The sequence below is a fragment of the Drosophila sechellia genome, chromosome 3L (genome assembly GCF_004382195.2).
Source record: "Drosophila sechellia strain sech25 chromosome 3L, ASM438219v1, whole genome shotgun sequence".
In the NCBI taxonomy this organism is placed as follows: domain Eukaryota; kingdom Metazoa; phylum Arthropoda; class Insecta; order Diptera; family Drosophilidae; genus Drosophila; species Drosophila sechellia.
Genome location: NC_045951.1, coordinates 5544633 through 5564793, shown reverse-complemented (window position 1 = coordinate 5564793; position 20161 = coordinate 5544633). Strand labels below are relative to the sequence as shown.

The window sequence follows — 20161 nt, the reverse complement described above, 5'->3', positions numbered from 1 at the left end:
TAGCTATAGCTATAGCTCTCTACGACTACGTATTTATGTAAGTGTGCTTTGTATAAATATATATCTATATGCCTAGAAGTATCCATATTCGTATCGTAATATATTACAATGCTTGCTCAAACAAAAGGTTCGGTAAAATATATATCGAAATGTCTGGGTTTCCGTAGAGTCCACTGCAAACCCTCTATAAGATGGGGCTGCTGATGGAGCTTTGATTTGTTTTCTATGATTACGAGTACGAGTATTGTATATATAGTAATTCATTCAGTCTCACAAATAGGAAAGTATTATGTGTGTCGCTTATTTTAGTAGATTCCTAAAGAGTTTCAAGTCGATCAAATGATGGCGAAGAGAAACAAAAACATAAATTCGCGAACTATTGCACAAAAAACAAAAAAAAAAAATAATTAGATGATTGCACAACCAACAAATGTGAGTTTAAAACCAAACGAGAAATAAAAAATCAATTTTGTGTTTTTTTGTATAATTTTGATTATCTTCTTTTATATTTTCCATGTATGTAGGCTTGTCTCACCTTTTCTGCGTTTTGCTTTTCTTTTTAGAAATATTATGCGTATAAATATTGCATATGCTTAGAAATCTTAGGGCTAGCTTAAACTAGACTTTACGTGGCTAAAACATCTCATCGTCACTCGTTTCCTAACTCCTGCTTGCTTTGTATCAAATACAAAAATACAAAAACTTTTGCATAGTCTTAGTCTCAATTATCGGGATTCTACAGAATTTACCCGAACTCCCCACCCCCGTATCTCGTACTTTACAAGACAAATACTTAATCATTACGAATTGGTGTTGTGTCTTACAGATCGAAGCCGAGTTCTGGACTCAGCCTTTAATATACAGACCTTAGTGTCTAATTTAATTAATATGCGCTTAATAGATTTACGTGGATACTTAAAGCTAGTCAGCCTCATTAAGATTATAAGCTTATGTTTAGCTAAAGATTTTATATATATACTATATATATATATATATATATATTCAGACGAAAACGAAGACTAATTGAGAGCATAATTTTGGTAAAGTACAATACGAGCAAATTTTTTGGATTCCGTTGTTTTTTTTTTTGTTTGTGGTGAAAGGAGTTAAAGGAGCTGGAGGAAGGTTGAATGATTAATGCGCAAAGTAGTTTGTGGGGAAATATCCTAGAGAGTTATACTAACGTGTATATATTTTATATATATTTTGTGTGGTTTACAATATAATTCATATGTTTCGAAATACAAATACAATCGTAAATGTAAACGTGGACAAATGGAAACAGTCAAAAGCACCGATTTTTCAGCTAAGTTTTCTTTACGTTTTTTTCTTTTGTTTGTTGCTTAGTTTTTATATCTTTTTTTCCGTAATAATCATAGTAATCATAATAATGATAAGGGTAATGGTAATCCCTAGAGGTCTACGTAATTATATATAGCTAGGCGATACTAGTTCAACAGATGCCGAAATAAGATTTCCTTCTATGTACAGTTTCGCTATCATTTGTTTGTTGCTGCATTTCCGGTTGTGTATATATAATAAAATACATATAAATATATATATTCGTATGTATAATAATGATATATTCATATATAAAATACGTATATAAGCTTTGCAGATCTGTTCTTACTGAACAGAGATAATCGAAATGTTCTTTCCGCGGATCTCAGTGCTAACGAAATTCAAATAAGGCAACTTGAATCTATGTATTGTATGTGTAAATGTATCCTTATTTATCCTTTAACTCTTTACTACGTAATCTACATCTAAAGGTGCGCGCCTCAACAAACAAACAAACAAACAAACAGCGAGGGTGTGAGAACAAATCAGAACTGGAAAATCATCGAAAGTCAAGTGTAAATGCATTTTCTTTCTCTCGTTCTCAGTTTTCCGCAAAATTCTCATCTGCTGCCGGCTCCATTTATTTTCCCATTAACAATCGCTTGCTGTTAACCAATTTTGTTCACTTCGTTTTATATGTTCGGTGTATATATATAAAATATTTATCAAAAATAATATGCCTTTAGTGCTCTCCTGCCATGCTGATAATGATGAGAAGAAGAATTCATGGGATTGCCAATTGGTGAGATCTAGATTTCATAGCGCGAAAATGAGTTTTCAATTTCAATTTCAGGGTTTGAGGAGAATCAAAAATTTACGAGGGGAATCTCTAACTATATACAACTATATAATAATACCGTTACGTTTACTTGTGCTGCGTTTTTGTTATCCTTTTCGATTTTTGTTTAAAAAGGGGTATCGTCTGTCTGTCTGCCTGTCTGTCGCTTAACTCTATTTAACTTTATTGCACTTGGATTCCATCACTTCCTGGTCTGGGCTGCAGCTGCTCTATGTCCGTTTTGTATGCCATGTAGCATGTACCATCTACGTGCATTCGATGATCATGGGCTGGTTGGAGGACTCAATGACCGATGGTCTGCTCTCCTGAGCCTGCACATTATGTCCATGCAGATACACCCCCGATTCCGGCAGGGATTTGAGTCCCTTGGGCGAGTGCTGCTGTTGCTGCTGCTGTTGCATCTGCAACGGATGTGGGTGGCCATGTTGCAGCAGGCGGCTGGGCGAGTTCTGCTGATGGTGTGGCGGCGGTGGTGGCAACTGGCTGGCGGTGGTCAGCAGCATGGGTGCCGGACCCACCGAATGTTGGGTCATCAGCAAGTGGGGCGGTGGCACGCCCTGCTGCTGATGCTGCTGTTGCTGCTGCTGATGCGACTGCTGTTGTGGCGCCATGTGATTGCCCAGGGGTATCAGGCGCGGTGGTGATTGACCCCCACTCGAGAGGTGCCTCAATCCCGGATGCACAGCAGGATGCATGTGCTGCGTCAGTTGCTCGTAGGCTTCTCGGGAGTCCGGTTCGGGATGGTCTTTATCTGAATATTTAAAAATTGAATTGTTAGTTAAGTTTAACTAACAGCAGTGAGCCATTGAAACCTACCCAAACACTCCGATGTAGCCGCTGCTGCCATGGCTAGCTCCTCCTCCAGATTGTTGGGCTTGCAGCTGGTGGTCTTCCAGTGGGTCCTCAAGCCGGATGCACTGATGTACTTCTTGTCACAACCCTGGCACACATAGGGCCTGTCGTTCGTGTGCAGTCTCTTGTGCAACTTCAGATGCACAAACTGTGTGAACTTCTGTGGGCAGAGATCACAGGCATATGGTTTCTGACCACTGTGCAGCCTCAAATGGGTCTTCAGGTTGGAGGTGCTCGAGAAACGCTTCTTGCAGATGTCGCACTGATGCGGTTTCTCGCCCGTGTGCACCAGATGATGCTTCTGAAGGTGCGCCAACTGGGTAAAGCTCTTCGTGCACACATTGCACTTGAAGGGCCTTTCGCCGGAATGGGTTCTCAGGTGCACCTTGAGGTTGCTCAACTGGCCAAAAGTCTTGCAGCACACATTGCACTCGTAGTGCATCTTGCCATCCTTCTTCTTGAGCGGATAGGGCAACGATCGGTAGCCCCTGGAGGCCAAGGAATTGGGGCTCAGGGGGCTGCCGCTGCGGGGACACGAGTTGCCATCAGGACTCAAGCTGCTGGGTGGGGAAATCCTCAGCGGGGACAAGCGCTGCAGGGGAGTGAGGGGCTGCATCAGCGGATGGTTCAGCATCTGGGTGCTGGTTTGCAATAAATGCAGATTTGTGGCCGAACCCGCACCACTGGAGGCATTCGACTGGCGATCGAACGGGGAATGGGAACTGTGCGGTGGTGAGTGAAAGGTCGAGGTGGCTGCAGCTCCATAGTGGGGATAGCCAGGATAACCCGGACTCGGCGAGTGGCCACCCGCCTCTCCGGCTCCCAGATAAGCAGCATGTCTCGAAGGCGAGAAGATGACATTGTGATGATGGTGGCTAGGCGGTGGTGGTGAGCACTCTCCCTTGATCAGCGTGGCTCTGGTCATTTCCTGTTCACCGACCACCACTGCCGACGAGGAGAGCTGCTCGGGATTCTGTCCCAGGTTGGAGCTACTATCCGGACTCACGGCATTGCCGTATCGCTGGGACTTCTTGTAGCTGTAGGCCATCTCCGTGGGCGATGTAGGCGGTGGTGTGGCGGCATTGGCCTGTCGGCAGGCATTTGCCGCAGCAGCTGCCGCCTCCAAGCGATGTTGGCTGGTGAGGATGGTCTCCAGGATGCTTGAAGAGGGCTGGCCAAATCGCATATAGCGTTCACTGGAAGGATCTGTTTCGTAGTAGGGTTTACTCAGTGGGACAATTGTGCGGGCTTGACCGCCGGAGTTGTGTTCCAGTACGATGACCGTGGAGGAGGCGGGCTGCTGGTTGGATGGTTCCCTTTCCTGGATCCTTTCGCGCTCCCTCTCCCGTTCCCGTTCCATCATCAGCATGTGCTCATCGCCCAGATGGGTGGTGGTCGATGGGCAAATGGAATCGGGTTCCGGATGCATCACCTGATCCTCCTCTTCCTCCTGCGGCAAGGACATCTCCTGGTCCACTTCCTTAAGGCTTGGTTCCTGTTTCACGCAGCTCTTGTTCTTGAACTCGTACTTCAGCGGCATCTTCACCTTGAACTTTCTGTACTCGTTCTTGTCCGTTTCGCAAATGGGCGTCGCAGTGGGTGAACTGTGGCTAATCATTGAGTTGGTAGTCGTGTTGGCCATTACCACCGCCGGTGGAGAACTGCTGGGCTTTTGGGCCTGGGCAATCACTGTCTCTTTGGGAGCAATCGCCTTCTTTGAGCAGTCAAGCACATAGTTATGCTCACTTTCGCTGTCGCTGGAATCCTCCGGTGGTGTGAGTCCATCCTCGTGGCACTCGTTGCTGTGGTAGCCCTCGTCCGATCTCACAGACCTCACGCTGCCATCCTGCGGGGTCATCTGATGGTCCAGACCGGAAAGGGGAGATCCCGCCGTATCCTTGTCACTGCTGGCCATAGGCGATCGATCCTGGCCGATGATCACGGAGGCATGTCGACCATGCTGGATGTGCGGGTGGTGGGCGTTGCAGGTGGAGGTGGTGGTGCTGACGTGGGCGGGTGGACTGGAGCGGCGGCAGCATGGCGTGGCAGTCGGGGGTGGAGGTGTGGCACCGGAAACGGAACCCGCAACCGATCCATTCGCTGGACCACTTCCCGCTCCCACAGGCAGATGGAGACCCATGACGTAGGTTATGTGACTCACGGCCACATCTGGTGGAATTTCCGGAGCTGGCATCGAGTATCGCGGCTTTCCGTCCTCTCCCTCCGCCTCTTCCTCCTCTTCGTCCGCCTCCTCCTCTGCTTCCACAGCCTGCTTGCAGGCGCCAAAGATCGTCGTCTCGGGATCCACATCGTAGCCCAGGCGACTGGCGAAGTCCTTGCAGTACCACACCATCAGCTCCTCGTTGGGCAGAATGTCGCGGGTGGTGTAGAAATAGATGTTATCCTGGTGCTGGCACGCCACCAGGTTCATTACGGATAAACTATACGCGGAGGCCACATAGCGCATCCAATTGGACTGCGAGCGATCGGAACCATCCAAGTAATAGTAGTCGTCGTCCTTGAAGATCTACAGAAAGACAAAAGAGCGGGGGAAATGGGGATATTTAGAAAAATTCTGCAGAAAAACGAATGAAAGCATAACGACACAAGACGCACAACAAGAAAGAAAAAACATAGCTCATTCTACAAGGAAAATAGATTGAAGGATGTGTTTTAGAAAAATTTTCATATTTTTAAAGGTATTTTTTAAAATACTCTTTAATAATCTTAAATTTTTGTAAAATACACAACAAGTATAGATTAAGAGAGCAGTGCAAGGTTAGTTAGAAAGAGGGTTTGTGCTGATCAGGGATTAGCTGGGAAAGCAGGTGTATAGTTTTGGGATTCAAAGACAACAAATAGAAATCAAAGAAAGCATAAATCGTGAGTGGTACCTTAATATTCCCGTAGGTTATGTGGCGTGTTCCCTGCACCTGATTTAACCACAATCAAATCGAATTCGTTCCAAAATGCAAAAGTATAATTTTGAATTTATGATCGGTTTTGTTTTTTTTTTTGGTATTATACATATTTGTGTTCATTTTGGTTGGGTAATTGTGGGATGGTTTAAGATTAGATCACATGAAATAAAAATTAAAGAGAAACGAGTTGGTTAGTTGCATATTTCGATTTTCTTTTCGGCTGGATGATTGGATGGGGGAAGCATGTTTTTAGGTGATTTTTATAATGACTCATTTAAGGCAACACTGAAACCTCCGTTTTTAACGAAGGAGCTGTGACCAAAAACAAAGGCAAACAAAAGATGCAAATGAATTGAAAGCCCACAACAGATGCTTAACCCTTCATTTAATGTTAAGAAAGTGATGAGGATGCTTACCCGCCAGAAATAGCGCGCCTTATTCTTATCATTGGGATAATTAGAGGTTGGAATGCCTTCGAATGGGCCAAAGCGAGTGCCACGTGGGATGACCCCGCTGCTCCAAACTCCTTCAGTCTGCAAGTTAAGAAAATAATGAAAAAGCAAGGATTAGTTTCTCATTCTTCTGTGAATTCTTTTGAGCTCTTTATGGCTTTCCATTTCTATGGATTCTTTCTTACCTTAACATTTGGCGTTGAGTAGACCATGGATGACTTGAGCGTCAGGCTGCGCGGCAGCGTCTTGTCCGCCCGATTGGGCAGTCCCCGCTCCGCCTGGACATCCGGCACCAGGTAGACGGCCAGCCGCTCAAAGTCCTCCTCCCGCATCCTGGTCACATCGTAGTCCTGATTGCCATCAGGCGACGGACTGCGACTTCGACTGCGACTGCGCGCCCTTCTCGCCGACAGCTTGTGATGCGGATGCGGATGTGGATGCGGATGTTGCTGGACATGCTGGTGCGGATGTGGGTGATTGAGCTGATGGCTGTGGGCGGGATGGTGGGGCTGGTTGGCTGCCTTCATGATGGCACCCGCCTGCTGCTCCTGCGGATTTTGTGGCTGCTGTTGCGGCAGATGGTTGTGGTTGTGATGTCCATGCATGGCGACTATAGCTAGATTGTTGCTCAGCTAACACTGTGTATATATGTGCTGGTTTTATATATATAGGGGGTTCAGTGGTTGCTGCTTATTCTGCTAGTTGTTTGTGGTTGAAATTTTACTTGATCTGGAATGGCACAAAGGTTGTGAAAATGCGTTTTAAAAATAGTCATAATTTGGCGCTATAAATAGAGGCGCCTATCACCCTCTACACCTGAACCCCTGCGCTACCTCACCCTGGAAAAGCTCCTCAGAATTTTCACAGTGTTGCATTCGTGTTATCGCCACTGCTAAAAGCTAACTGCAAAACGGCGACGAGTAGCGAGTGCAGGGGGTCATCCAGAAGGAGGGGTGAGGCACTGGGGTTGGTGGTGCAGTTCAAGATTACGGCCTTAGTGGAGGTTACACGTTCACGTTCAGGGGCATGGCCACCCAACGCCCACCCACCGCATCACCGGTGGAGAAAATGAAATGAAAATTCCTCGAAGACAACTCACTTGAATTATTCTTCTTCATTTGGCTGCCGTTTGCTGCGCTTTGTACTCTCGTTTTGCATTTGCACTGGTTTTTCCCTCACATTGCTTTCAATTTTATTGAAAAGAATACCCGTTTTCTTTTTGTATGAAGCTGATAATTGTTTGCTGGTTTTGTATATCGCCTTGCACTGATTCTGATATTTGTAATTTTATTTGAATTTTTGTTGGTTGGGCCCGCAAATTACGCATCACTTTCCGTTTCGTTCTCTCGTTACGCATACGCCGTGTGGTCTGCCGCCCGCCCCGGAATAATTTTCCGGCTGTGGCCGTCCAGCTTGGCTTGACAAACTACGACTACCGAGCTCCTGCTGCTCAGTCAGCATTCTACTATTTGCACTGCGACATTCAAGATTTCCGTCGAAATTCGCCAGGCGGAAACAAAATTAAGACGCATCTGCGGCAAACGACAACGAAAATACGAACAAAGATTGAAGTAGAAATATTTATTAGTCTTTTTTCGTTCGGTTGCAATGTGTATTTTTGTGAAGAAGAGCTAGGGAAACGTTGACGCCGCCAACCGAGAGTTCCTACTACTGACCCACATCCAACCGGCGTAGACCCCAAAAAAGCTCAAAATTGCAATTTCCCATACATAGAAAGTCGCATACACACACACACACACACAACAACCGGCATTGCACCAATACCCACTGCACTGCCATACGAACGCATCCCGTTAAAGATTCTCAAATTCTCGCTCGGAAAGTTCTGCGCTAGAGAGGGTTGTGAAAGCGCTTTTTGCTGACGAAAAGCTTCTCGTTCGGTGGCTCGATGGCTCGGTGGTGCGGCTAGTGGTTGCAGCGGTGGTTTATTGGTGGTTGCTTGTCGATTATTTAAAATGATAGTTTCCCTATTTTTTTCTCTTTTCGGACATTTTCAGCTGCGCAATCAAGAATTTATTGTGTAAGGCTGGCCATTCAGTTCCTTCCTAGAAATGGGGAAGTTGCATTGGTTTCGCCTTGAGGGCCCTTGAACAATTTGCTGTGAAACATATAATTGCATGATCACTTCACTTTGATTACATAAATTAGGGGGGAGTTCTTGTGGGTATTCATGGTTATGGAAATAGTTAAACCCCAACTTGAATAAATAAAATGTATTTAGCGGCAAACATCCGCAAGCAGATTAGTTTAACTAGGGATTTCCCTCGCTAGAAACCTGGCATATTTGCAGCAGGAAATACCAGGAACTCTTCTTATCGCCACCCCAAGCCCAACTATTAATACAAAATGATATCGCGCCCCCCAATCAAGTTAAGTGCAATCCCATAACCAGGAAGTTCACTTTGGAGGTCGTTCGTGGGGAGTGATGGTTGTGGTTGTGGACTCACCCAATCGGTACAGATATATGAACAATAAGTACGCTTCTATATTCAACTACCCCGGTAAACCATTCAAGTGGCCAAAAGGAGCTACAAAGTGGCTCGAATTCCGTCCGCTCGTCGAACTGCACGCACGTAGAATGCGAAATACAAATGCGAAGTACGAAATACGATTTTCCCGAGCCCCGGCGATCAAATGCGACACGGATGCAAAATTGCAACACTACCGACTATGTGAATCTATCTGAATGTCTGTATGTCGGCTTGTGTGCACTGAATGATGCCTAATGCACTTGCACTTGCACTTGCGAATTGCATTTTGATTCTGTTCTGCGAGTGCGGAAATGTGCGAAAACGATCTGCAGAAAGTGATTTCTGGCTGCTCGTGATTTTCCCATCCCTTGTCTATGTCTTTCCACAATTGTGTGTGGGTTCTTGCCAGCTGGCGCCGTCAGCCAAAAATATGCAGACGAAATGAGGAAGAATCGAGCTGGTGGGTTTCACGAGATACTTTCGTTTTTCAGAGGGGGGTGGCGGCAACCCTTTGCGCAATTTACAGATGCGTTCGACACACAAGGAAGCCATGCACGCCTTGCTACACAAAAATCAACAATATTCTAGTTAAATCAACAAACTGCATTCGTGAGCGTGAAACTGCAGATAGCGCGCCAAAAAAGCTTTTCGCTATCGCTGCGAAAATGAAAATAAACAGCTGCACATACAGACATTCGAAACAAAAAGTAAAAATCGCTTGGCGCTTTGCGTTTCTAATCATCGCACAATTGCATTTGAAGGACACACACTCGACGGGAGGGAAATTAAAAATAAATAAAGTACACAGACCAAGACATACTCATAAAAATCAACACACAAAAAAGAAAAAAATATAGAAACAGAACGTAGCAAGAGGCAATTGATCAGAGGCATTCAACATTCAACTTGAACGCTGACGACCCGTGATAAGAGCACATTGCGCATACGCCGTGTATGCCGCGTACGCCGCCGCCAGTGAACAAAAACTTCCGCGAAGCTCCTATGCTCTCGCCATGCATCGATCTTTATCAAATTGCACTGAGGGAAGCGATTGCAGCCGAGCCAAACAGAACAGAGCCCCAAATGGGGTCTCATGCCGCTTGGAATCGCTCGCTCAAGGACAAAGTGAACTGTACTAACCGCATTAGCGCTATACCAATATATATGTACATATATGTATAAATGTAATGTATGCACTTCTATATGGCACTTTTTGTGTGTGTGTGTGCACGTTCAGCTGATAACTGCACTCTGCCAAAGCGGCGCAGTCATAAATTGTTCGCCATCTCGCTCTTTCTAAGTAGGAAATCGGCGAAGCTAAGTACTTTCAATGAATAAACAAATTTAACGATGTTTTTTCAAGTGTAATGTAAATATTTATTATTTAGCCATATGCAAGCCATGGAAGTGCTTCAAAAGTAGAGGCTTCTCAATTTAAGAAGATTGTTAAGTTATGATTAAAAGAGATTTCATATTAGTTTTCTAGAGATTAGCATTACTACATCTCCCAATCATTTTTTTTTTAATTTTAATAAAATAATCAATTTATTATGTGTCAATTTTTTTTGCTTACTACAGTTTAAAATCAGTTTCTTGCCAATGTGTCTGTGTATTTCTAATAATCTAAGCTATAATACCTATCAAATGCGGAACCAGGAATTGCAAATTTTTGTTTACACATTCTTAGGTCTTTTTGCCAAGGCCAAATCTATTATGACATCGAATTCGCTACACTTTCGACTCAGATACAGTGATTTTAGCCTGGCACTCGCTTCGCACTTACAAATGCAGCACACGATATTACCCGCAGTTAATCCATATTTTTCATTGTTGGCCGAGATGATTTGCAGTCAGTCAGTGCCCAAATACAGGGTGTGCGATGGAGAGGGGGCACAACCCGGAAATGTAAAAATGTAAAGGGGTGGAAAATGGCGGGGGAATGGCGGGGAGTTTGCATTTAGTTTTATGTGCATGCAAAACGAAACGAAAAGCGAAAAACGAAACGAGCGGGGTGGTGAGGTGGGGCAGCTGATAAAATAAAATTGCGAGCTATTTGTTTATTCTCTCGCTCTCTCACTCTGCCTGTGTAATAATAATTTGTGTGAGCTTTTCAGCGTTAAGGGTACCAGGGAGGGTGGTGAGCGGGGGAGGGGGCCGTGGGCGGGTGGGGCGTTCAGCTAGAGCATCATCATCATCATAACCTTGAGTCACAAGTCGAGAATGTGCATGCGAATTGAATGCGAAAACAACAAAATTTGCCGCATTCGTCTCACTCATCCGCATTGCAAAAAAAAGATAAAAAAAATACAATAAGGAAGGGGTGGGGGTGGTGGGGGGATGCAGGGCGCACAGTGGGTGTGAGCAGGTGATTATCTAATCAGACTGTCGTGAAATTAATATCAGCATTTCAAGGACACTAAACAAAAGGTATGCCAGTTATTTTTATGCTGATGATTCTGTGTACACAGTACCCTCCACCCACCATTCACCACCCACCCATAATCCACCCCCTTTTGGCTGGTTAGGTATTGTGTTGCGGTTTCGTTGCACTTTAACCTTGAAAATATTGTGCATTCTTTTGTTTTTGTTGCTGTTGCCATTACTTCGAAATGCGCATGTGCACAACGAATGCAATCTCCACCCCACAAACGAGAGTGAGGAAAGGCGATTGAACTGCTCACACTCCTGCAAAGCACTTAGCCGATGCCCACTGTACAGTCAAGTCGTTGGGGATTTTGTCAGTTAATAATCGTAAATTATAAATCAATTACAAATTCAATTCGAACGCAAAGAAAGCAACACAGCTAAAAGCGAAAGTATATTAAGTACGCAAATTTTACAAGCAATTTTTAAACATTTAAACATTTTTTGTGCCACATTCAATGCAAATTCTCTAAAAACAAAAACGAAAGTATTCAATTAAACAATTCCCAAGAATTAAGTTCAATAATTTGAATGCTGAAGCAGGTAATTGAAATATATGTGCAATGTGTTCGATTTCGATTCGTTTTAAAATTTGCATAATTAAGTGCACATGACATTCGCAGATAATCAAATTAAAAAAACACACTTTTCGAAATTCCTTCTCATGCATTTTGTTAAGAAAAATAAAAGCAAATGGGAATTGTTGTTGCATAACTTGGTTTGTTGCTGCTCTACTGAATTATCTTTTGGCGTTTGACTAATTGTTTTTCCAACTCTAGCAGCTGTTGCTTTTAATGGCAATAAATCAATAGGATTTTTTTATTGTTTCCCTATTATTCCTGAGTGCATAGGCTTTGCCCTTGAGCATTTGCTGATTGCATGTATTCTCCACTTAGCTTTGACGTAGGTCAAATAACCATAAATTAAGTGCTATTTTCGAAGGGCATATTCCCAGCATTTTCCTTATCAATGCAGCTTCAAGTGTTTATTTTGAGTAGCTTTGCTAAGCTTTTCGTTTGCACTTTGTTGCTTCCTTATCAGTTGGCAATTTTCGCCCTACTGCGCAGTGAAAGTTTTCCATTTGCATGGTATTGTTGTTGCTATTCTTGATATAATTAATGTATATGTGTTTGTTTGCCGTTTAAATAGTAATGATTATACTTGGAAACTTATATTGCCAATGGAGCAAGGGCGTTTCTATCTTTAAGTGCTACCCACTGTCAAGCAAATATTTATTTTAAGCTTCTGCTGCAGGTCCTTCAGTGCCTTGGCTTACATCATCTAGCGTACAAAAGGGTTAACGAACCCAAAGGTCAAATGCTTTTTACCCAGACTCAGACACAGACGTAGACGTGGACGCCGACGCCGGCAGAGGATGAGGCAGAGGCGCAGCAACGATGAGGCAATGCAAATCCAACTGCAGCCAAGTGATTTGGCTGATGATGTCATGGCTACCAAAAAATACGATATGGGAAAAAGAACTGCGGAAAATGCCCATCTATCCTGTGGCGAAAATCAATGAGCAACAAATAAAAGTGCAGAACTATTAAGTAGAAACCCCAACCGATCCGTCAAAGGAACTCTTCACTGGTGTCCTTTGCGCCGACAGGCGGATCAGGACACTTCGCAGGGAAGCGGCTTAAATCCATAATCCTGTGGGCGACACATTACCTTGACGACTATTCCGAACGGAACGGAACGGTACGACAACAAACAACAAACACGACCTACGACAAAGCGATTGAAAATGCGCATAAATTCGACAAAGGAGCAGCCACTGTCTGCCTCCCATTGGCGAAAAGGGGGCGGGGCCGAGAGAGATTGGTTGCCAGACCATGACAACAACAAAAAAGTCAAAGTAAAAAAGCACACATACTCCTATATTCGCACAGGGCAAAGTGAAAAAAAAAACAAGAACAACAAGTACAACAAAAATAAGGGCCAGACAACAGAAAAGGCGAACGACCCTTTTCAGGCATTTTCAGACGCCAGACGACGCCATCAGTGTGGATGTGAGTACACTGCAAGAAAATGTCCTTTTCGATGTCATTGTGTCTGACTAACAGACCAACGAAATAGTTGTATACAAAGTAATCGATTAAATCTCATCTGTGATATAGAATTTGATAAGATTGATAACACCTTATCTATTTTTATATATGCTAACTTAGAATATCATAGACCAACATTTTTTTTTGCCCAGTGCAGTCCGTTATGTTGGGGCAGGGCCCAGGCATCGAGCTCAGTCGACTTCGGCTCATTATCCTTTTCGCTTTCCATACATAAATCGCTGGAGCTGCGGCTGGCGTTCAATGAACTCCGCCGGGCACGTACGGTCGTCGTACCCGGGCAATCGGATACACACCCAATACGGAAAGCGAAACACACACAGGACGATGGCGATGCGACGCGATGACGTTGACGACGACGTCGAAGGATGCAGAGCAGTCGGCGGCGGCAGTGGCAGCGACGCAGGCAGCTGACAGACAGACGCGAAGGTCCTGCGAAACTTTGGGTTGGGTTCGCAGCTCCTTCTGTGTCCTTTTTGCGCTCCTCTCGTGAACGTGGACTTGACAGTGTGCAGCGTGGAAAACTCCGCTCTGCCTCTGTTTCAGTTGCTGCCTTTGCCTCTGCCGGCGTGGAAAACTCCGTGGGTCGTGCCTGCGCCGCTGCTGCTGAGGGCAAGGACCTCCAGACTGCTGACTGCAATTGAGCCGAGCTTCTGCGCCGACGTCATCGTCTGCCCAGGCAGGCGCAGCTAAGTTTCACTTTTAATTTTTTCCACCCATTCAGCAAAAGCGCCGCACGACCAAGGCCATGCGAGCGAAAGAGACAACGACTGGTGTTTGTGTCTGGGATATAAGGATATATGGTTTGGGTTCGCTGTGGGCTGCTTCTGGGTTGGCTTTCGGTTGCTTTCGGGCTGGGCTGGGCTGGGTTGCTCCTCGGAACGGAGTGCATTACTGAACTGAACTGAACCGAACCAAGCCGAGCTGAGCTGGACTGAACTGAACTGAACTGTGTGTAGAGAGAAAGGTTGTTGAACTGCGTCGGCAGCGGCGAACTTTCACAACGAAAGGCGGAGCGGGGGGAGTCAGTGCGCTAGGACATGGTCAGCACAAAAGCAAAAGTAGATTTTATGCTAAAAAAAACCCTAACCCTAGCCGGTGCTTACTTCTCAGAGGCTATTGCACAATCCTATTCTAGTAGTTACCTCTTTGATTTCGGTTGTTGCACAATTCAAACTCAGTCTCACTGTTTTGCGGCCTCAGTCTTAATGGCTCTGTTTCAGGTGTTGGCCAGTTTTTGATGGCTCTTTAAGCGCGACTTGAAGAAGCTGATGTTGGCGAAGGTGTCGCGAAAGTAGATGCGATCGAAGTATAATGGTCTGCGCTGATCGACGTGTGAACACATTGCACCAATTGGTGGTATCTCGGGACACTTGATTAGATACATTGACTTAGGGCGAGCTTAACACTTAACTAACGCACTGAAGCACTGGAGCACTCGATGTACGCTATTCTAAACGCTTCTCGTTTGCTAATTGAACACATTTGTGGCGGCGGCCTTAGCTTGTAGCTAATATATATATATATAACTATTTATGTATTGAACTCAGTGCACGGGATGTCCTGCTGGTTTTCTTTGCCGTTCTTTGGTCCACGCAACGCGGCTGTGCCATGAGACATGACCTGCCCAACGCGTTAACATCCCGAGTCAGGACTGAAATAACGAGCAGCTGCAAAAGCTGCCAGCTCCCTTCGATTTCAGCCAAATGCGGCAGCGAAGTTGGCTGCAACGTCGGCTTCTCTGCCCGCCGACTGCAGACAGTAAACAAGGTGGTTCTGGGTGGCTCTCAGGGGGCTGTGGGGGGTGGAGGCCAATGCTATTGGCACTTGCACTTGGCATCAACTGAACTCGCCCAGTGCGAAACAATAACAACAACAGGGCCAGCACGACAGCGGCAGCAGCGCAGCAAGGGCGGCCCTTTTCAGCAGAGCTTCGTTTTGCGGATTCGGCCAACATCGTGCTTTTTTAAGTTCGGGAGTCTAAACCTAAAGAGGGTGGATCTCTGCAGCTCGTTCTGCTCTGGGCCGAGAACATCACACAGTCAGGGTTTATTTTGGAACACAAAACATATTGGGTTAGGTCAGGAGAAGGATTTTATGGGCTAGGAAAGCATTTGGTTAGGATTTTCATAGAAACTTACATACTTGTTAGGGATTTTAGTCTTGTTATCTTAGATCTGCAGCATTTAAATGCTTTTTTATTATGATTTTATGTCATTTTTCAAAAGCTCAGCTACCGTTTTTTAAAGTGCATTGCAGACGTTGCTCACTGCATCTCTCGCTGCACTCTCTTCTAACCCAAATTCGCTCTCTTCTTTCGCAACGCATGCTCTGTTTATGGGGGTTGTGCTGCCATTCGATTGCAAATTGACCGTTGACAATGAACTAGAGCTGCAGCCGGAAGTCTCGGTGCCAGGGACATTATGCAAAACTATTCGAATGAGCTAGACCTCTTCAGAGTTCATTTCGGCGTTGTCTTTGTGAATCTAACCGCCAGCGAAATAGTCATAAAGAACGCGAATCACGTTTTTTAATGGCCAGCGCGACATACAACTGTAAAACCGAAAAGTAATAGGTGGAGTACAGCCAGTGAATGTACCGTTAGGTTAATAAAAAGCCATTTTGTCATAGTCAAATTACGAGTGGTCGGCAAATTGGGGGATTACGTATTCATGGCGCGTAAATGAGCATAATTTGATTTCCAGTTCTAAAGAGAGAGGCCTAAACAAATAGTGGGAGAGCTCCAAAACCCCCTTTCCTATTATAACCGCCCACTCTTTTATCTGACGATCAATGATTATCAATGCACTGACAGAAATGGATTCCTAACGTATTCGTATAAATAAAAGTTTTTTAATGCTAAATTCACATTCAGAGAATGTGCGTAGTTATCTAATCAACTTAGAGTTGCCTGATACTTTTCGCAGAGTGCTCAATGTCACAGTCTATGCACTGCCAACAATAACAACAATGTGGGCATTTACAGCTAAACACGTTAGTGTCAAAGCAGCAACAACAAAGGCGACAAAGACAACAAAACAACAACATTGACACAGAACCTGTCGCACCAAAGTTCAACGTCAAGTGAGGTTCGTACCTCGGCTTCGGCACTTAACTTCGGCTTGGCATCGGCTTCGGCTTCTAGCTGTGCGCATGCGCATGTGCTCTCTCCTCTCTCCGCAGTGCGTATGTGTATGCATGTGTGTGTGTGCGCGCTTTGGTTATAACGCGCTTGAGTAGGTCGGTCATTGAACTTGTTTTCTTTTCATCTGCTGCTGCGCTACCACTTCTTTCGCTCCATTCTTTTGCTTGGCCACACTTTCTTCCTGGTTCGCTCTTTCTTTCTACCTGGAGGTCCCACCTGTGCGTCGGCGTTCTCTTTGCCGGCTCTCTTAAGCCTCTTATTAGTTTTGTGTGTTACCTGGGAAGCTGCCGCGGATGACTTGGCAGCTCCACCTCTTCCTCAGCCTCATCCTCTTGTGCGTGGCAAGTGGCCAAGGCAGCAACAATTTCAAACGAAGATGCAGCTCCAGCAGAAAGCAAAAGGCAGGAAGAACTGCCCAAGGTAAGACCACGAGCGAGTCAATAACCCTGGCTCAAGCCAATAAAAAAAGCTGGCCAAGAGTAAGAGTGATTTGATTCCCTTTTCATCAGGCCTTAGAAGTGGCAGAGAACCGGGCATAAGAACACCGGAAAAAAACTTATAACTGATATTTGATTTGTTATGTGCCCTAACTAGAACTCTATCCATAATTCAATATATTTAACTGAATATGCTTATAAGAATCCTAACTAAGCCTTTGCGATTGATTGTTTAGCAGATAAAAGATCAGTTAGAAATATGATAAACGTATAGCAAATAGCTGGTAAATTTGTAAATCGTTTCTTCCATTTCCGATGCTATTTCCTTTTTTAGCTTCATTTCTTTAAAATAGAGCACTTGTTAAGCTCTTGTTTCCAGTGCAGAAGCAGAAGAACTGGCTGAGTGCAAGAACCTTTGGCTTGCTTCAGTTGAGCACGCCATGTGCCCATGAGCATTTGCCAGTTGAACGCCCTTTTCACGGCAAATGATTCCCAATGTGCGATGCCTGTACCATTGGGAGGTGATCCGGGGATCCGGGAATCAGGAGGAGGTGGCTGAGATAGAGGAGCTGGCTGTTGCAACCTGCCCCAAACTCAAACCGTGCCCCTGGCCCAAGGATGAGGCGATCTGAACTGGTTTCCCCTCCTGGTCATTGGCTTCTTCTTCTGCTGCTGCTAGCTGAAGCGGCAGATTCACTTTTTGAGGGGGGATTTGCGGAGGGGATTCTCTAATTCTTGGCCTAGGTCCTTGGCCTCTCCCTAACGCTCTGTCTCGCTTACGCACACAGCATCTTCTGGTGCTCGAAATGAAAACGAAAACCGAACGAAGGCAAGTTTGTTGCCTAAGTCATTTGTTATGTGGGGTGGGGGCATAGAGTGTGTGTATGTTTGCGGCTGACAGTCAATGAACTCTCGGCATGCGTGCCAAAAAAAGAAACAGCAACAACAACAAATGAAGAAGAGGGAAGAGCCATAGAAGAATCAAAAGAATTGCTTTCATACACAAACTTAGACTGGGAGCTCATTTAAATTGCAAAACGAAGCAAGCTGTTTCCAAGCTATATAAGCGATATATGGTCGGATAGAGATATAACTCATTTCGAATGCCATTCGGAATCAAGTCAGGAGGAGACTGACAGCTCTGTGGGAGCAGGTGGCCAACGACAGAACTTGGACAGCTGCAACTGCTAATGACCTTGATATTGAAATGATCATCGTGTGATTTTGAATCGCATTACAAATTCGCAATGAGTTTTGATTTCATTCGATCGGCTCGTTGTGTTCATTCATCTCATCTCATTTCGATTTCGATTTCAATTTATTTGTTTATACAATATTTTATTGCCGCTGCTGCTGGCGTTGTTGCTTTTATCACCGTCTGTTGGAGCGTGTTAGCGTGCGATCAGTTGTCGAGTCATTTAAAGTCAAAGTCAAGGTTTTTCTGCCTTACGTCGCCAATTATCTGTCGCCATCTCGCTCCATCTGCTATCCAGCCTATAATTTTCTCTCTGTCCCTCCGTCGGCGTATATTTACCCCCATTTTGTTGTTTGTGCGATTTGTTTAAGCCCAAACTGGTTTTGTCTAATTATTTGTGTTGTGAGTGCTATATTGTTGTTTTTGCTGATGTGATTATTAAAATATATACATATATATATATATATATATATATCATTCTGCCATCTCCCATTTGCGGCTAAGAAATTTTAGCTGCTTATGCCATTTTTCTAGCCTGCCTGTAATTAATCATCATACCATGTTTTATCCGCATTTTGGGCATTTTGCTGGAAACTTGTTCTCGACCAGTGCGACGTACTATTATATAACCTTTCTATCGAATACTTATGATTAGCATAAATTGCATGTGAAAGTCTTCTTCGTGGTGTTAAGAATAATAAGATGTTGCGGGCTGCTGTGTAACATCATGGTTAATTTTAAACGCTAGTCATAAATTATGGTGGCTTTAATGTGAGATTTAGTGAAGAAAAAGTTGAAAATCAGGAATAAAACCCAAGCAATTAAGATGTCAATAAAAAAGTTGAAATAAAGAAAAATTATCTAAGAATAAATTAAAAGAGAAGTTTTGAAAAAAGTTCTAACTGGAAATTAGAAATTACCTAAGAATTTATTTGAAAGAAAAGATTTAATTACCAGTGGCCAGTATGATTTATTATGCAACTTATGGGAAAAGAACAATTCGTATTCATTCTCAACTCTTATGACCACCTTCCAAAAAACCCGCTCTAAAATTTCCTGAACCTTCTCCAACGAAGACAGTCTTTCGAAGAAAGCTTTCTTTACAGAACTTTCGGGAACTGCTTCACCAAGACAATTTCAATTTGTAAACTCAGACCCATAAAAACCCTTCGACGAATTCTATTAGCAAGCTCGATCGTTAGCTTGTCGGCTATATAATTGACTTGGGGCAATAAAAAGGCAGCTAGGAAATATTACGAAGTTTATTTAAGGTAGATAATTTAGAAGTACTTACCATGTTCAGTGTTTAAATGCATATCCGTTCCGTGTTGTTGAGGTTGCTCCTAATGTTGCGGCTAAATTTAAATCCATTACGCAATAAATCCAATCCGAAGCCGAAAAGTGCTTGCTGGCTGTTTAAGTTTCGATCATAATAGACACTTTGTTATTCTTAAACTTTTCGAATATAGTTGAGCAAACTATATTTTTGAAACACAAGTGCACTGGTTGGGGAATTGAACTAATTGGCTTAGGTCTAGTGGAATTTCATTTGCATAACTAGGGGCAGTCTTATGTGTATGTCACTTTTTTGTCAGTTTAGCTGATAGACACAAATCACTTTGAATTGGGGGTTGTAGCTTCTAGATACTCTTAGTTTCAGAACTTTTTGTGGGTGGGTGTATGTTGCAAAGTCTGGTGGATCAGTGGTCTTTTTGCTGTCTTGAAGCAAGTAGAAGCGTAACGCGTGCGTCTTACGAAATCATGTCTCGATCGTTTTGTTGCTTACGGGAAACTGAAACTACGGATGAGTCGCGGTGCGACTTCAATGTCGATGTCGTTAGAGGCTTCTGAAGGCAGAGCAGCGGCAGCGCGGCGACTGCGCAGACAGATAGACTTTTCAGCATTTCATTACACGGCCTTACGCACACACTCGCACGTCCAGCACTCTCTTCTTTCTCTTCAAACACAACAGCGCACACCAACACACAGGTAGGGCGCAGCTCAGGTGTCTCAGGTTCTTGATCGCAGTGCCAT

The 20161-nt window shown here is 44.3% G+C and overlaps 1 protein-coding gene across 4 annotated transcripts; it reads right to left on the bottom strand.

Annotated features, from left to right (window-relative positions):
• Positions 1-474: 474 nt before the first annotated feature.
• Positions 475-19932, bottom strand: LOC6610898. Of its 4 annotated transcripts, XM_032717889.1 has the most exons (7): positions 8834-9437; positions 7465-8484; positions 6551-7094; positions 6330-6446; positions 5887-5925; positions 2957-5519; positions 475-2891 (listed from the first exon to the last, which is right to left on the bottom strand). In XM_032717889.1, the coding sequence occupies exons 3-7, from the start codon at positions 6968-6970 to the stop codon at positions 2386-2388; spliced, it is 3645 nt and encodes a 1214-aa protein (XP_032573780.1). In that variant the 5' UTR covers positions 6971-7094; positions 7465-8484; positions 8834-9437; the 3' UTR covers positions 475-2385. The 4 variants fall into 4 exon arrangements, with proteins under 4 accessions (XP_032573780.1, XP_032573781.1, XP_032573782.1 ...); XM_032717890.1 differs by lacking the exons at positions 7465-8484; positions 8834-9437 and adding an exon at positions 19422-19932; XM_032717891.1 differs by lacking the exon at positions 7465-8484.
• Positions 19933-20161: the final 229 nt, after the last annotated feature.